Below are 18,714 nucleotides of genomic sequence, written 5' to 3'. Positions count from 1 at the left end.
TTGTAGGAGGCAGCTGCGTTCTCTGGACATGAGCCCTGGTGGTGGCACTAGTTGGACATTTCCTGGAGTCCAGAGATTTCTCAGTGTGTTTGCTCTGGGGAATGTGCAGGCTGGTGCCTGTTTTCCTGCCCAGGTGAGCTCTGTTGTGGCACGCAGCCGTTGGAGCACAGGAGGTGTCCTCTGTCCAAAAGCAGGATATGCTGCCCAGGTTTCAGGTGTGTGTTACACTCAGCTTATTGATCAACTCACCAAACAAGGTGCACTGGGAGTTCATGAGAGGTTCATAGGGAAGGGGAGCACTGGCCACATCAATGCATTTGCTTCACTCTGCATTCATCCCACCTGGCAGAGCTGGGAGGGATGGCATCACCTTAAGCTCCCTGTGCAGGTGCAGGACAGAGGCTTGTATGCCAGCTAGGAATTCCTGCCATCTGAAACATCCTCTGGAGAAGTCCCTCTCACTTAATAGCCTTGGAGGGAGGTGGCATTCCTAAGATGAATGTTTCAATAAAAAAAAATGTGATAAATTTGGGCTTTAAAGTACTGCTTAAGCTAGCACCAGGTTTGCTGTCAAACTTGGGGAGGAGAGGTTATCAGTCCTTTCCCAGTTGTTCCAAATCTTTCTCAGGAATGTAGAGGGCCTATACTAGGATGATGAACTTCATAGATTAGCTGTTTTCCCTCTATTTTCCCTTCTTTACACCCTGGGGATAACACAGAGTTGATTACTAGGACATGAAAACACCTATGGGGAGATCTTGCAGTAGGCTTAAACTGCAGCAAGGGAATTGGGTTAGATTTTAAGAAAAATTACTGATACACTCTGAAATAAGAGGAAAGATGTGGATTCTTTGCTTTGGAAAAACCTCATTTATTCTTTCTTGTGGAGTTGATTTTGGGTTTTTTTTCTTTTCCTTACTTTGCACTGGCAATGAGTTGCTTTATTCCCAGAACTGCCCAGCTGAGTAGCTCACCTATGAATTATTGAATGGTAAGATAACTGTTTCTCTGCCAAAAGTTAATGCATATAGGATGCATTTGGGGAAAGAATATAATTGGTTGACTGTTCATGAATGTTTGCATCTAAACTATTTATATGCTGTTGGGAGTGGCGTGTCACTGCCAGCCCAGTTTGTTGAACAGAGGCATGTAATAACAGATGCATGAGTATGAGGTGACACCTTGAGAACCTGAGCGAAGCGTTGGTGGTCTGACACTGCTACACACAGGAGGGCTTCCCTCTTGTGGGTATGTGCGTGGGCAGGAGAATGCAGGCTGGGCAGATCCACCCTGGCTGTCATGCTGCTTCACCGTGTTATAATTAGCAAACTTGGTTGTAAGCTATGGAAAATATTTTCATGTTAGTCTGTGGAAAAAACAAATCTAAGTTTGGGGTAATGCTGTTGGTCTGGCAGTACTTGAAGGTATTCATTTTGAAATGTCCACTCTCATCCTCTGTATTTCTCCAGTGAACAACTTGGCTGATTGGGTGGTGTATGGGTGGGGGAAGGCTTAGCAGCATTCATTTCACATAGAAATAAGTATGTGTTTTCTGTACATGCAGCATCTTTTTCTACTTATCTTTTTCAATTAGGAGAGTGTACTGTTTTAAAATGAGACACTAGAAGGTAAGTGAGGCATGGGAATGAGGTGGCCTTACACTGCAGAAGAATACTTGTCTTTGTAGCATCTTGTTAGTGGGAATTAATTGGGCAGTGAGTCTGAGTGGCATTCCAGCATGTCTGGGACAGACCTTTTTTTGAGGAGGCATCTTTGTGAGGCTAAAGGTCTGGAAATTCCCACCCAGGATGGACTTTCTCCAAAGTACTCTGTAAAGTGAGCAAGGGGTCTCATGTATTAATCAGCACAGTTCATCATGCAGAAGAGGAAATCCTTTAATAAATCCCTCTTTATTAATAGGTGAAGACTGGTTGAGTTAATTGGCTTGGAAAGTTCAGGGAAGAGAAAAGCAGAAAAGTTGGTAGTGAATACATTTCATTTGCTCTTCTTTTAAAAGCAGTCAACTTTTCTTCTGTGAGTCCTGCTTCTCCAGACCCTGCACTCCCCTGTCTAGCAGAAAATTTACTCAAACAAATTTGTTTTCTTTGAAATAACAGTATTTGCATCTTGGCCTTCAAGCAGTATGCAAAAACAACACATTTTATCTCTTCATACATGGAGAGACTGAAGTGCAAAGGCAGAAGTCATATAAGATAAAAGAAACAGGTTGAGCAAGCCTTCCTGGATCTCCCTTTCTCTAACTACTCAATTATATATTAAACAAGCATATGAGACTGGGCTTGTAAATATGGGTTGGGTATTTGTCTCCACATGGGAAACTGTTGATGCCTAATGTGTGTTCCTAGGGTGTGGGGTGTAAGTGCAGTTGCAAGGAACAGAATTGCTCAGCTGTGATTTCCCAGCCTTGTGACAATAAAAGAGCTTCCCTCCTGTTCAGGTAGAGTGTTCTGGTCTCTCCTGGAGCCGAAACCATGGAGTTTTCTTCCTGCTGTGAGAAAAGAGTTGCAGTATTTTTGCTGTCTGTGATATCTTTATTACCCCAGGTTATGGGGTTGGGGGTTGGAAAAAGGGAGACATCCTTTGCTGAGGTTGCTTTGAGAAGATTAGGGAAGACTGTATCCAGCAGTCTGTAAAAGAATATATATAAGAATATACAAAAATAATAGAATTAAAAGAATATAAGAAATTAAATGGATGCTAGATAGACTCATATAGGTCTCATAAGGTCCAAACAGCTGCCTGTGCTGATTTGCTTTCTAGAGAAAAATGACTTCCTGTTGTCATTAGTTTCTTTGGATAACGAGACACAGCTAAGAATTGTAAGTAACCACTATGTGCAGTCTTTCATGCCACATTATCTGTGTGTTGTTTGCAAAGTTAATCCTACAAATGGATGGTCAGTTGGGTCTCACCAAGGGACATGGTGAAGACCAAAGTCAGGAGTCCCACTGGAGCTGTGATGCATGGCTAAGCTTTGAGGTAGTCAGTCGGTGGGGTGGGATGAGAGCTGCTGAAATTAAGCAGCTTTCTAATCTAGCACAGCTTGCTATTTTCGTCATTTGTGTTATGTACTGCACTGTCTAGATTTAAATAAAAATTTAAAGACTGGCTCTGAAGGATAGAGGAGTGGGTGTTTCTCACAGACAAGGAAGACTGGCCTAAGAGTGAAAGGACCAGGATACAGGTCCCAGTATGGAAGGTATTGTGAAGGTGAGGATGAAGGACTCCTGCACAGCTTTTGTCTGATCTCTCTGTGTGTGACCTTGATTAGGGCATCTTTCTCTTCATGCCTCTCCTTTTCCCCAGGACATAGCTGTGCTGTGGTGCTCTTTGCAGCAGAGGAAGTGTTGTGGGAAGTAAATTCCTGTAGCAAAATAAGGTGGCAGCCCATGGCAGCTGCACACACTAGTGGTACGATGCTGGCAGCTCACCACCCACAGAGATGGCTGTTGTCAGCTGTACATGGCTACATGGGGGACAAGGCTGCTTGTGAGTCAGAAAGCAGATTATGAGAGAGCTCCCTAGCTCTGACAACCTCTCCAAAACAAGCCAGCATTTGAGATTTGGTCAGGTTATGCTGTTCACTGTTACCAAACTGCAGTGGGGAAGCAGAATTTGCATGTGTCTTGCATAGTAGTGTTGTCCTGTGATGTCTAGGATGTTCGACCTTCTCAATTATTGCCTGAACACTTTGTGTGAGGTCTGTTCGCTCAATGCTCCCCTGTTCTGCAGATCCTGGTTTGTCTTTAAGCTTGTCACCGATTTCTGTGCATGAGTCCACTTGAACAGGAGCTTTTCTTTGTCTTTCATCCATACTGGATTGAGCAGCCTCATGACAACATTGCCAGTTTCTAATTTAAGGGAATTTTTTTTCTATTTACCCCATGAGTAAAATGCTTCAAAGTGGCTATCTTGGGATGGTCTGACTTCATCACTGGTGAAAGAAACATCTCTGCCTTCTGGAAGCATCTGAATTTGATGGGAACCTGCAGCAATCTGACAGCATTGCAAGGGCCAAGTATCCCTTGCTGAGCTATGCCCAAGCAGGACAGCACAGTGACAGTGAGAGGAGAGACTGTGGTCTCTTCATTGAGCTCTTTGGCTCTTGTAAGGAAAAGCCCTAGTTTAGTTTTACCCTTTCTCAAGGCTGAAACTAAAAACCAAGCAGACCTAACTCTAAACTGTGAGAAGGCACTTCTCACTCACCTAGCAGGGATAAGCATTTCCATTCTGGTTATTTCCAGTAAAACGAAGAAGATAAGAGGTTATTGGGACACAAAGCAACACTCCTTGGTGCTTAACATCTCTCTGTTGTACTTCCCTCGCTGCTGCCCTTCATCACTGTGAGCAGCGTTAGTTTCCCAGCCCTTTGGTGCAGAGCAGCTACTCTGGCTCACAGCGAGGAGCTGCCTGCAGCCCAGCTTTGCTTTAGGGTGCCTGGCACACTGGAGTAGGTTGCCTGTGTTTGGCTCATTGGAATTGCTCCTAACTAGCTAATTCTGCTGCAAAGGCAGACTGCCCTGCCTGCAGCAGCGGCGTCTTAACAAGGTTGGTGGAGGACCCTCACTTCAACACTGCTTCTTTACCTCCTTCACCACTGCTGTTGCCAGCAAGCTCTTCCAGAGTTAAGCTGTGTGCTGAGAGAGAGCAGTAATTGTCTGTATTTGTTTGCTGTGCTTCTTGCCAGGGGATCCTGAAGTTCTCTATGTGCACAGAGGGTTTTTTTACCCTCTGAAAGCCTAGCAACTTGCTGCGTGCAATGTGCAGGCTGCTCAAAAGAGCACTTCTGATAAAGGTGCTGGATTTCAAGGGAGACACAGGAAGGGAGACACAGGAGGGCATTTGAGGAGCCTCACCTTTGGAACTGGGCTAAAAACTTAAAGAGCATCATAGCAGCTTAGCAAGCCAGAATACCCAAATACAACTTCCTTATAGCCAGCAGAAATGCTGCTTCCCTGTGACTATAAGAAGCACCTTGAAAATCATTATCCTTTTTGCAGCTCCCTAAAGGGGTCTGTGCAGGGCTTATATCACAGGTCTCTCCTCCAAGACAGCCCCTATGTCCGGTGTGCTGGAGCTGTTCAGTTCCTAGTTCTGGGAAGTAGCAGCACCAGCTCATTTAAACAAGCTTTCTTTTGCCTTTAAGCCAGAGAAAAAGAACAGAAACAGAAAAGGCTGTGTTGTTAGCGGTGAGGTGTTACGGCCTGAATCCCTGCCCTTGTGGTGAGTCTGCCTTTTGTGTTCAACCTCCTTGAACAAGTGTGAGCTCCCCAGTAGGCATTGGAGGCCAGAGCTGATGTCTGGCTCTGTAATTGCTGTTGATCTTCCTTTGTTTTCATATCCATTGGGAACCTTGGGGAATAACTGGCCCCTGGTGTAGTTCTCTATATTGTGTAGTGATGGGATAACCTGCTTCAGGTCTCTCTCCAGAAAACCAGGAGCTCCAGGAGTACCTAGAGCTCTAGGCAGAGTTAATATTCATTGGGTGTTTTCTAGTGCCAGAGAAAAAGGAGAAAATATAATCAATTTTTAATTGACAGACACTTTCAGACATTCCCTTTGCAAGATGGTAACATAGCCCTGGAGCCTGTCCCAGTGCAAATCAAGTAAATCCCATTTTCCAGCTGAAGAAGATTAAATATCTTCTGCATCCTTGGCTGCCCTGCTGTTCCAGTGACCTAAGGAAGCCTCTGGAGCATCCCAGCCCTGTTCCTCTGTGGCCCTTTACCAGCCCCAGACACTCCTGCAGTGAGGCCCAGGAGGGCACTTTCCTTGCAGCATGTCCTTGCAGGTGGCACTTTGTCCATTTTCAGACCTTTTCCTCTGTCCCAGCCCCATACCTGGCACAGTTAGATTCAGTAAGGGAAGCTGCTTCCAACCCTTCTCTCCCTTCCTCAGGAGACAGACTGCTCTGAGTACATCTGAGTGGCTGTGCCATTGGGTTTTTTTGAGCCTTCTTTTTTTCTCTTCTCTCCCCTTTTTCTCTTTCTTTTCCCTATATCACCAGCTGGCCTAGATTATAATGTGAGACCCCACTGGCTTCAATTAAGGATCAGATGTGACTGAAGAAATGGGATAGCAGCTAGGTATGGAGATGATACATGCATGGCACTAGGTCTAATCAAACAACTTCTCACATTATTCTCACTGTGAGGTGGGAGACGTGTGAGCCAAAGGCAAGTCAGCACTCGAAGCACTTGCAGAGACACATCCCCAGGAAAGACATCCGTAATGAGCTGACCGTGCCGCTCAGCACGGCAGCCTCAGCTCAGACAAGGGCTGCTTTTCATCCACCTCAGCACAGCAAAGGGCCCAAAAACTCAGAGCTGAGAACAAGGTACCTTGAAACGATCAGCCACATCAAACAAAGGCTGCCAGGTGGAGGGGCTGATGGAGATAATTGTACATGGGATACCCACAGATGCATTTGTGCCCCTGGAGATGGGACACTGCATGCCCACCTGTGGGACAGTGCTGAAGGTAGAGATGTCACTAGTGTCACAGAGCTGTTGGGTCTTGCTGGGGTCAGGCTATGGGAGGAGACTGGTGTGCTGAAGCTCTTCGCAGCACAGCCCAGTTCAGGGCAGCAGGGATGCAGAGTGACCCGTGGCTGTTGGTGGACCTGTGTCTGTGGTGCTGCAGATGCTGGGTGTTGCATGTTTTTGGGCCTGGCTGTGCTTGGCAACTCCGTGGACCTTTAGAGAGGCAGATGCTCTGTTGATCTGTAGAGCATAGAAACTGTGGAAGAGCACTTGCTTTGAACCTGGAGAAGGTCAGCTGTGATTGTGCTGAAGCTGCTATAAATCAGTTCTCCCTCTTAAATTCAGGCTAACAGCTGTTTTGTGTTCAGGAAGCTTTCCTCATTTTAGATGGAGAGCTTCTGTTTATCCCCATGCTGTAATGTTTTAATTAAGAGTTTATTGCAAGTGAAACGTGTCTATCAGAGACAGTGGGGATTTAAGTCCTCTTTCATTGCACTAAAGAAGGAATAACCCAAACAGTACCAATCCAACTTTTTCCTTGCTGTACCTCAACCATGCCCAAATCATGAGGTTCCCATAAATTTTTCAAGTGCTAAAGAACTGCAAAAAGACATAGTAGTCTCCCTTTGCTAAGGAGGTGACACACATCCCCATTCCCATTCTCACACTGCTGGCAGAGAAGCTGACATGGATAGATGTGACTCACCTCCCAACATCAGGGAATTGTTGCTAGAGATAAAAATAGGACCCAGCGTCCCTGTAGCCAGTCTGTGATGTATTGTATTGATATATTTGGGAGAGGCCCTCCAAAACTCCTTCAGGTCTGTGGGGAGAGCCAGTGCAGATCCCTCCACCTAAACACAGTGTCCTTGATAACCCTGCCAAACACTGACAAGAAGAAATGACTGCTTGGGAACTTACCTGCCTGCTCAGGGAGTGCATTTTGTGCTGTACAACAGGACCAGTCATTCTGATTAGATCTGAGGATTGAATCCAAGCTGCGATACAGCTGCTGGCATTGCACTTCTCACATGAGAGAGCAGAACTTGGTAGCTCCTCCAAGCAGTGCTCAGTGTGGGATGAGTTCTTGCTAAAGGTTATCCCTACCTCATAAGTGGGAGATAGGTAAAATGTGGCCCCTGCCCAGTCAGAAGGGAATGTCAGACAACTGTTGCTTTTGGTGTGATGGATCCTGGCTCCAACCCCTTGGAAATCATAGGTACCTGTCTTGTCAGAGGTGGTCAGGGTGACCGTGCTGGGTGAGGCAGCTGCTCCCTGATGGCATCCCTGTCTGTTGCTCTGTTGGGTCTCCAGTCCCGCCCGTGGTGGAGCCGGCCTTCCAGGACGTGCGGCAGGGCATGGGGCACAGCGTCACCCTGCGCTGCACCATGCTCAAGGGCAGCCCCATGAAGGTGGCCACCTCCGTCTGGCGCTTCAATGGGAGCCTCCTGGCGCAGCCCCTGGCAGAGCAGCAGGACTACTCGGAGCTCAAGGTGGACAGCGTCAGCCGGGAGACCAGCGGGAGCTATGAGTGCAGCATTTCCAACGACGTGGGGGTCTCTGCCTGCCTCTTCCAGGTGTCTGGTGAGTCACAGAATGCACATCGGAACACGCTGTTGGATGGGGTCATGGGAAGCTTGCTCCTCATAAACTGGTGCCACTACAGTGCCTCTCTTGCTTCCTCTGTGCCCAGATTTGTTCAGGAGGAATAATTTGCCGTAAGCCAGCAGGGAGACCTGTCTCCATCATTCAGGCAGGTGGACCTGGAGCAGCTAAGTGCTAACCCCTGCTAGATTTTAGCAATGTTTGACCGCTTACAGGACTTAAACTCAAGGCCACAATCAGCTTTGAAGCTTGGACAACCTGTATCATCGATAAGTGTTGACCAAGGGGAAGTGAAAAGCTCTGTACAATCCCTCCAAAAGGCTCCAAACCTTGTGATTTCCTCTTTAAAAGCAAACAAACAAAGAAACAAAAACTGTATTATGTATTCCTGTGCCTTCTCTATGACTCCTGTCTGTGTCTCACAGTGCTTTCCAGCAAAAACATGAGCTGGGAATGGTCGCTAGTACACAGTGGATTTGCTGCTCACAGTTTTCTTTGAATCCATCATCCACCATAACAAGCCTCCTCTGCAGCACCTGCAACTGCACAGAGGGATGGCAGACTTATAGCATCTAAAACTGCACATGTGACCTGGCCTCTCCAGCTGATCATTAAATTTGCTTTTCCCATGACCCCAGAACTGACTTGGGCACAATTTTCTCAAGAGCTCTCCCATGAAGTTGTCTTAATAAGCAATAAATTCAGTTCAAATACTCAGGTTTGAGTCCAGGGCCAATTTATAATACTTTTCAAGCCTGGGTTGAAAAAAAATGAGAATGATTAACATCCAGAGAGGCCTGATTTTGAAGCAGGCCTTTCCTAGGGTTTGGGAAAGCTGAGGTATGCTGTGACTCTGTGGTGCTTACAGAAATGGGAGAACCCAAACTACTTTACTTTTTGGGTCCCTTTTCAAGACCTAGTTCTCACCCCTTGAGATTTCCTGGCATTTGTCTCGCAGCAAATTTTGCTTGAAAGGTTTGGCCCTCTCTACCCTCTCTACCCTTTTCATATGCTTGTAACTCTCACATCACTAAGTGACAGCAAACCATACCCCTCTAAGAGCCATCACAGAAAACTGCATCCCTGTCAAGCCTGGGAATGCTCCCAGGAATTTCTCACTGGTGGTAGCAACAAATATGTATTGGCACCTGGTGTGCCATGCTGTGCCTGAGATAGGATCCTCTCAGCAGAAAGTAGGATTCGTTCCTGGAGAGCACTGATCAGGAAAGCAGCAAGCCTTTATTTTTCCTGCATCCCTTCTCCTTTTCCAAGACATTGATTGTAGCTGTTCAGCTCCAGACATCTCTGCCTGTCTCCCAGACAGTTACAAATTAATTAGATCTTCTGAGCCTGTAGAGCAACCTGAAAAATATTCCAGTGACTAGACTGCTCTACTTGGACTCAGGATTGCTGGAGTTTTAATTCCCATCAGCCACAGCCTTCCTATCTGAGCAGAGAAAGTGGCATGGTCTCTTTTTGTTTCTGTTTCTTCTCTGTGGGAAAAAATACCATAAACCTTCCTATGGGACAGAAAGTGACTCATTTTTGTCTGTGGGACGTTCAGGTGCACTGAAAATAGAGTACATGTGTCTGACCAGGATGGGATTATTTTCTTCTATGGATGAGTGATTAGCTTTCCAAAATGTTTTGGAAGGATAGTGAAACATCCAACCCATTCCTCTTGAGAAAGTTATCAGGGGAGCCCATACTGTTCATCATCTGCTCCCTCACTAGCCGGAAGCACAGAAGAGCCTGAAAGAGAGACGTGGATAATATTCAGCTCTTTCCATCAGCTGTAAGCAAAAGACAAAACTTTCCAGCAGTAGTAAAAGCTTCCAGAAGGAAGTTCTGAAAGTATTTTGACATGCAGCATTTCTATCAAAAAGCACTTGTTTTTTCTAGCTTCTATTTCCATCTTGGAGTCAATTAATAATGAATTAATATCATGCAAGATGATGATTATCATCAGTTCTGATTTTATTTCGAAATCCATTATAAAGCTTGACTTCCATAGTCAATACAAGTTGAATAAGCAGCAATTAGTCTCCGAGGTGGTTCTGAACTTCTTGCTTGCACAAAAATTCAAGTCAATAAAAATAATAAGAGAAAAAGGACTTGGAAATAAATATCAATATTATACATCTGAGTTCATAAAAAATAAACATTGAATCCTGTCGAGCCTAATTATAACCACACAGAATGGCAGGGCCGGTGATTCAAGTGGAAAGGTGCAGCAGACATCCTGAGGAGATGGTGTTTATTCCTGCTCTCTTGCTGCCCAGGCATCTTTCTGGTCTCTGCTGGTTCAGACTGGACCTGAACCCAGACACTCGAGCTTTCATTCAGGTCCAACTCCCGCCTGGCTCAGGACAGGACCTGCCAAAAATTGAAGTTCACTGGATGAAATGATCATAATTCCAAATAGGGCAAAACCAGTTGTGGGTAAGACCTTGAGATGCCAGTGCTCCCTGTGCATTAGTCCTCCAGCTGCTGGGCTGCATGGCACGAGCCTTCAAATTCTGTTTGGTTGTGGCTCAGGACAGAAACTGCTGGGGAAATGACAGGTAGTCCCTTCTTCTCTGAACTGCTCGTTTTCTCTTTGGTACGTCTTTCCTTCTGTGTTTCCCTTCTCCTGCTGCACTTTGTTTTTAAGGAGAGACGTGGGTTTGAAAAAGACATCTCCGCCCCTGCCAAAGCTCCCACTGCTTTTGCCCAGGCTGAGGTCAGTGTCCTCTTTGCTGCTGAGGTGACTGTTGTGTTACAAAGAGGCTGGAGCACTGTGTTGCCAAGGCAGGGGAGAGGCAGAAGGAGCAAGGTCTCCTTTTTAATGCCATGGTCTCTGTGTGATAAATAACACTTTTCCTGTGACCTACTGGCCAAATGATCTTTCCTCAGGGTTTGTTAGCAGGAGTCTCTGTAAAGCAGCAGATGAAACAGGAGAAATGCCAGTTTAAAGCTGTTACTTCAATCTAAACTACAAAGCAAGAGAGAAAAGATTAGAGCTGGTTGGTGCTGGTCAAGTACCACTGGTGTTGCAGGGCTGCTAATCCTCCCATCAGTTTAGGCTGTGAAAGCAGTAGTGATTCACAGAAAACAGTGGCACATTTGTGCAAAGTAAAGGTGTCCATTGTGTTAGAGGCAGGTCGATAAGCTGGGTGAGTGGAGCTCTTCCACTCTCACCACATCTCTTTGTAATTTTTGTTCCCCTTGATCCAACTCTTTTACTTGCCTTCCTCTTTTTTCTTTTTTTTCCCCTCCAGCGAAAGCTTATAGCCCAGAGTTTTACTATGACACTCCCAACCCCACCTTGAGCCAGAAGCAATCCAAGAATTACTCTTACGTCTTGCAGTGGACCCAGAAGGAGCCGGATGCTGTGGATCCCATCCTCAAGTACCGCCTGGAAGTCCGGCAGGTAAGGTCTGCTCTCCTGGAGCTCCAGCATATCGCTTTTCAGGAGGCAATTACACCAATGTTTCCTTGCTGATTAAGAGCTGAAAGTGATGAAATTGGCAGATCCTGATGGTCTTGCACCTTCCTCACTGAATGGAAGAGACAGGCCAAGTGCACAGCGTGGTGTTCAGTTTTACCTCTGGGGTTGGGTACAGTCGAGGTCTTTCAAAGCCCTGCAGCCCCATTGGGCTGTTCATGCTCAGTGTTTTGAACGGGGTTTTAGTGGGAACAATGCTTCATAGTCATTAGTCGGTGGTGTAGATTTTGTACGCCAAAGATTCAAACGAGTGGAATTCCATCCTCCTCACTCATATGGAAAAAAGGGAATAAGCTGAAGGGCTCTCCAGGCAGGAACTGCAGGAAAAAGTCAATGGCTGTTTGTGTTGCAGAAGGGCTTTCATCCTGTCACACTAACTAGGCTACTTGAACTGTATGAACTCTGCTGGGGAAGAGAAGTGGGTTTCAAGGTTTCTGAGTTTGAAGGAAAATCATACTGGGGGTTGGGGGCTGGGGTGGAGAACTGAGTGAAATCTGAAGACATCACTGGTTGGAGAAGGTTAGGGAGAAGAGTTTGATGTTTTTAAAGAGCACATTATCTTAGCAGGATTGCCAGGTGCTTTCATCCATGCCCCAAAAAGCACCTACATTCAACATTTTTGAAAAATAAGGACATGTAAAATTGGTGGCTCGTGCCATTCACTGGTAGCTGAGAAGCAAATGCGTTTTGCAAGGAAAATTTTGTTTACTGTAGGTAGAAAACAAAATAATTAAGAAGATTCAAGTGTCACTTTCCTCTAGTTCTGCACAGTAGGCTCCAGTTTTATGTCTCCATTTGATTGTGAGCTCTCTGGGGTGGGACAGCCTTTGTTTGTTACTCACACCGTATGGAGCACGTTGTCAGTACTTAATAATAATACAGGACCCGGGGGAGCCTCTAATAATGAAGGCAGTTTGTCATAGTAGATCTTCCCTCTGAGCCAAGTTTTGCTATTATCAGCACTGCAACTCAATGAACAAATTTGTGGGTTTTATCCTTCTCCAGTAAGTTGAGTTTTTTTCCTTTTTGCACAGTGTCTAATAGTAATCTTGGTTCTATCCTTTATTGAGCTCCTACTAAAAGGGATCAAGAAAAGGGAAAATCACTTTTCTGCTGTAAGTTACAACATGGAGAGAGATGAGTGCCATGCAAATTTAAACACACACACCCGGTTTGGTTCATACCCCATTGCTTACTGCTGTTACTGTTTTGCAGCATCACGATGTAGCCGTCACTATTGAGTGCTGTGTTTTAAAGGAGCGTGATACTGAGGCCCTGCTGTAGCCCAGTCATTTCTGTGGGAAAGCTCTTAGAAGTGGCTACAGGTGTCATCATGGTGGCCTGGGACTGAATAAGGAAAGGCAAAGGGAGGAGGAGAAGAGGGAAGCTTTGTTCCCACTTCTGTCAAGCACGAGAAGGAAACACTTTGTTGTGATACTGCTGTAAAAAATGAACCCTACCCTGGCCGAAACTAAGACACATTGGAGAAGGTTTTCATGGTATTGCCTCCTCCTGGCTTTTCTCCAATGAAAACAATTGCATTTCATGGTGAGGTCTCCACTTCCATGAGCCATACTGAGGTCTTATGGAGCCCTTTTCATTTCCTTGTTCCAGAGGATTACATCCCCTCTCACATCCAGCCTGGTGCTTCCCTCTGTTCATGTGCTGCCTTCCCAATGTTTTCACTGTGATGTCTCACTTGGGCTGCAAGCAGCCTTGTGCCACCTTCTGACCTTTCACTCCTTCCCTTGCTCCATCACCCTCTCCCATGTCCTGCAGATTCTGCTGCTTTATCACACTCTCTTCTCTCTGCTAGGGCCCCTAGACTAAGCTGTGCATCCTTCTGTTCCATTGTTGGACTGCAAAATATAGCGGCCTTAGTGAATATAACTGAAAAGCTCAAAAGCCTAAAAGTGTTCCTGACTGGAGAGCTCTTAAGAACAGGGATTTGTCTGCCTGAGTGTGGAGCTGCTGTTTGCCTGTGCACACTCCTCACTGGATATGCTGGCTTTCCAGGCACTAGCTGTGGTGGCACAAAATTCCTCCCAGAGAGCTCGGATTGGAGTGGAATATTCTCCTTAGGTGAAAGAGGCCTTACACGTGGCCAGACACAACTGATGCATTGCAGGCATCAAGCTGGGGAAGGCTTACCCAGCCAGCCAGCCAGCCCACCTTCTCCCCCAGTCCCGGGAGCTCTGCAGCCCCAGTGGTCATGGCAGGGGCTCTTCAGGATGAATGAATGTGGCAGCCTGCAGTCTTGGGTTAGTGAGGGGCTGTCAGGGGGAAGAGGGGATGAAAAGAGGAGAATTAACTCTTGCTGAGCTGGAATCCAAAAGGCAACCTGCTGGGATGCCCACTGGTTGCAATTTAGTTTGCTGGTTTTCATTTCACACTCCCTGGTTTGCTCCAGGAGCTCTTGGCATATGTAATGTGAAGATCCCCAAGTAGCAGGATGCTTTGCAAGGCACCTGGGAGCGCTTGAATTAAATTTGCTTGCTGCAGCTGCTGAAAATGGGGCTGGGTGAGAGTCAGAGTGCTGCTTATTAATTGGCTGGCGCCATGCCTCTTCCAATTCTTCCTGTTCAGAAGCTTCCTAGGGCATTACTGGGGGGATTGCAAGCAGTCTGGGGGAATTTGGTTTCCTAAGCAATGTGTGGGGGCTCCCAGCAAGATGGGCAGATGCGCTTCCACCAGAACTGATTGTTCCCAGTGCTGCAGAGCAGGCTGAGCAGCACAACAGACACACCGGTTCCAGCAGAATAAGAATTAACTTTTGATTAAAACCATATAAGCAGCTTGACAGCTTGGAGCCACTGACCCAGGCAAGTGCATATGATAGCAACTTGGAGCAAGCTTCTTGTGAAGCCTCTACTCCATATCCCGGCAAAGAGGTTAGAATTTCCTGGAGGGTATCGTTCAGGTGGGCTTCGGCAGGAGCATTGCTGAGCAACAATTCAGAGGGCAAAACATGCCCACTGAAGAACAGCAGGAGCCTCACAGCCGTTTGTCCTGACAGCATGGGAGGTTTTTCTTTTCTTGCTGCAAGGCAACTGATCCAAATGCCAACACCTAACTTCACCTTAGCCAGTGACCTTAGTGAGGTCACAGCCTTGGGTGGTTTGGTTGTGGGCAGATGCCACAAGGCTTTTGGGCACTTTGTTTGGTCAACTTTTTTTTCCTCCATATATTCTTGCAGTGTAGAAAAGGCTCTCAAGTACTGCATTCCAACTGAAAATTATTTTCATTGCTTGGGGATTCAAAGCAGCCTCCCCAAACCAGATCTTTGCTTAAAAAATAAAAAGCCTTTTAAGTTGCTTGTTTCTCTCTGTGTATTTTATATCCGTCCCAGGGCTCTGCTCTAACATTAAAGAGAAATGAAAAGCCATCTAATACTGCAAGCAGGTTGCATCATGGAGGAAAGATCTAAGTTGGGCTGGTGGTTACGTTTTTGGGGGATAGTGGCAGAAAAACTGTGCACTTAATGAGCCAGAACCCATCTGTGACCTGAGGCTGCAAGAGAAAGAGGAAGGAGAAACTCTTGGTGCAGTAAGAAAGTTTAATCTTCATTGTTCCCCTCAAGGCGACCTGAGGCTGCTGTCTCCTCTGTACCTTCTCATACACAGGCTCAGGCCAGAACTGGGCCAGCTTTATATATTCCCGGCTTTCCCTCCTCAGAGCAGGCTGCATCTACGTGCCAGACAGACCCCTGAAATTTGCACTGGGCCAGGCCCCAGACCCATTTGCTAAATTAACTCCCTGTGTTGTCACTTCAGATTAATTCCTGTCAGGGAGACCGTCTAATGAGGCCCTGTGCAATGCCTGAGTAATTGTATGGTCTCTCTTTGTTTGTACTTTCATCCCCTCCATGTTGGGTAAACATTCCCTGCTGTCTACAAAACTCATCTGGGCTTGGGAGCCAGCTGCCATTTGCCTCATCAGCCAGCCAGAGCAGCATTAATGAGAGCTGTGGCAGTGGGGAGCCTGCATACCGTGTGGGGAGGTGACAGACAACAGAGCTTTGGGACAGACACAGGACAGGGGCATTAGCAGGAATTTAATGACTGTGATTAGAGTGGAAGGTTAACTCTGCTGATGGCCATCCCAGCACAGCAGGAGAGGTTTTATGCTGAGGTCCACGGACTACGGATCTGTATCACTTCATTTCTGCCTCAGAGTTGTTCTTTTTCTCTCCTCTGAGCCCACTTGGGCAGTGTCTGTCTGTCTTTGACTTCATCGGCTCCCGGAGCGGCCCCCTCATCTCTCCTCTGAGCCCACTTGGGCAGTGTCTGTCTTTGGGCAGGCAGTGTCTGTCTGTCTTTGGCCTCATTGGCTCCCGGAGCGGCCCCCTCGCAGGGCAGGGAGGTCTCTCCCTCTGCACTGAGCAGGGCTGGTACCCCACGAAAGGGAGGATGAACGAGCAGCGCAGCTGCCCGCACTTCCCTGTGAATGTTTGCTTGAGAATGCCTTTGGTCCCAGATTAGAGAGGGCTGTGACTGCAGAAAGGTGATGTACTCGAGCAGCGGTGGCTCTTGCAGCAGCCCAGCCGCATATCCTGGGAGGTGAACAAAATTCCTTTTCTTCTGCACATGTAACCTTGGCTTCAGGCAAAGATCGGGGAAATGAGCAGCTGGCGCCTTGGGGGTGCCTGGGGGCTGCACCTCGGAGTGAGGCTGGGAGGAGGACAGGACACCAAAGGCTTGGTGAGGAGGCAGCTCTGCACAAGGCAGAGTTCAGGGTGGCCAAACTTGCTTTACAAAGGCTCTGACATTTTGCTGGCTCCACAGCACAGTGCTGCCATTGCCAAGGCAACCGCTGCAGACTAGGTTGGGTCCATAGCCCTCATTCCAAGGCTCTCTGGTGCATTGTGACCCCACTGACTCCATTCTGTGCATTCCCACAGTAGTATTGCAGTGAGGTTTTCAGCTCAGGGATGCTGCAAGAGCTAAGGAGGTGATCTCTGGTTTAAGACTTAGCTAAAAAGCAGTCAGGGCTATCCTAGTTTTCATACCAGAAAATGAAAAGCTTAAAGAAGAGTTGCAGCTTGTGAGCTAGGGTGGTATCCATCCTGCTCTGGATAAATGTGCTATGTGGTGCATTGGCCTGGTGTTACCTGGAAAAAGGGAATCTCATGCCACATCCACCAAAAAATCCTCCAGCTGACAGGGTGCTTAATTGGACAGGCCAGTTTGATGTCCAGGATGGGACACAGACAGGGCACATGGAACAGGGATGTGTGAGTCACTTTACCCAGAGCATCACAGTCACAACTGGCTGCAACCAGGAAGGGAGTATGGCTTTTTCTGAAGCAGCACATGGTGGCCTCATCATTGCACTTGATACAGGCTCTGCTGGTCCTCTCTCCCTGGTGTTGGGACTGGGGACTCCAGTGACTCGACTTCACAGTGTTTGCCCAGCACTGAATCTCAAAGCAGACCTTCTGTTACAGGAAGGCTTATAAGTCACATCTGTCAGAAAGCTTCTCTAGTCCTCTCTTCTTCTTTTGCCTACCTTGTCTGCCAGTTTGATGTTTGATCACAGGCTGCTGTCATATGGGATGTCAAATCAACACAATTCCATCTACCTGCAGAACCATCCTCTGTAGTGGAAATGGTCTTTTTTCAGCTCTAACTATCCTATTTCCCTACTGATGCTCTTCTTTTTTTATTTCAACTTTTGTTCAGGCAGTGAGAATGGCCAGATTATATCTGTGCTCTCAAGACAATTACATTCAGTTGTGCTAGTGGCCTACGTGATGCTGGGCAGGATTCATCCCTTAGGAAGAGGTGGAAAAGGATGCAGAAATAAGCCAGTGCCAGTGGGAGGTGTGCTTGGTGGATGGTTTGAACAGCCATCATGATGCAAAGCCAGGGAAAGCAAGAGGGGGGAGAGGAGGCGCTACCTTTCTAGGCTGCAGAGAGGGAGGGGTTTGGGACTGAGTGTCAGCTACATGCCCGTGGAAGGAGAGCTGGCTGATCAATAACAAATGGTGGACAAGCAGTGCTTGAAGGTTAATGAGATTGTTGTGCGGGACCTGGAAGTGAAGCAGTGACTTTGCCACGGGCGTGTGGGAGTGAAGACAGCAGGATCTTACCACAGCTGTGCTCTCTGCTGCCTGGAAATGGGACACACCATCAGTCACTGCAGCTGATAGCACATTGAGCCATCTCTCTTTTCATCCCTAGCAATCTGTCACAGAAGGTGCTGCTAGAAAAAGGTCTTTTCCACCTCTGTTATAAGGGAAGATCCCAGGATAGCTGAATGTTTGGTGGGTGTGGAAACAAGGATCATTTTCTATGTTTCATGTTTGTACTCTGTGTTGGCTAAGTCAACAACAGCAGAGCCTCCACCAGCACAAAGGAAGGGAGTTTTCCCCTGGCCATCACTCACTGCAGGTGGAGGTGTCTGCCTGGCCATGGCTGCTGTTGGCTCTGTCAGCCAGAGGATCAGAGTGTTTTCTGCAAAGGTGGCCAGGAAGCTTGGCACAGGCCTGACCAGCACTGACGGGTCAGGTGTGATTTCAGTGGAAATGACTGGTAGCCATGGGATAAGGTTTCCCCCTTCAATAGTCTTAACAGTTTCCAACACCACAGTTGGGATTTCTTCCCTTTGCCCATGAGAGCTTAGCAAATGATGCTTAACTACTGAATTAGTTTGATTAATTCTGTCTTTTTTCATTCACAAATTGCTCTTCAGTATGATATATGGTTTTCCTGAGCTGGTTTTCCCTAGTCCACAGGTCATTTTTAATCAGTTAGCTGGGAAAATTAGTAATATGAGCAGTGGCAGATTAGTTGTGCTTCAGTCTTAAGGTATCATTTCTCTTCTGTGATTATCCAAAGTGTAGTTGGTTGACCTTGGCTGGATGTCAGTTGCCCACCAAACTCTTCTATCATTCTCCCCTCCTCAGGAGGACAGGCGGAGAGAAAATAACATTGAAAAAACGATGCGTGTCAAGATAAAATCAGTTTAATAACCAACATCTAAGGCCATGTGCAGAAGCAAAGGAAAACAATTGATTCACTACTTCCCATCAGCAAGCAATGTCCAGTCACTTTGTTGGAAGCAGGTCTTCAGTACATGCAGCAGTTGCTCTGGAAGACAAACGTCAGAGTCATATTT

At 46.8% G+C, this 18,714-nt stretch overlaps 1 protein-coding gene across 3 annotated transcripts in view; it reads left to right on the top strand.

Moving 5' to 3' along the window:
• MDGA1 (MAM domain containing glycosylphosphatidylinositol anchor 1) overlaps positions 1-18,714 on the top strand; it is a 142,036-nt gene that overhangs the window by 86,529 nt on the left and 36,793 nt on the right. For all 3 annotated transcript variants that reach the window (XR_005626423.1, XM_039698060.1, XM_039698061.1), the window contains exons 10-11: positions 7,818-8,087; positions 11,369-11,520. Coding sequence is in view for 2 of the 3 variants with exons in the window: in XM_039698060.1 (XP_039553994.1) it covers positions 7,818-8,087; positions 11,369-11,520 (422 nt within the window). In the remaining variant the exon portion in view is untranslated. The remainder of the gene's footprint in view (positions 1-7,817; positions 8,088-11,368; positions 11,521-18,714) is intronic.

The sequence above is a fragment of the Passer montanus genome, unplaced genomic scaffold (genome assembly GCF_014805655.1).
Source record: "Passer montanus isolate IOZ18808 unplaced genomic scaffold, ASM1480565v1 scaffold12, whole genome shotgun sequence".
NCBI lineage: Eukaryota > Metazoa > Chordata > Aves > Passeriformes > Passeridae > Passer > Passer montanus.
This window is presented reverse-complemented; position numbering and strand designations above follow the sequence as displayed.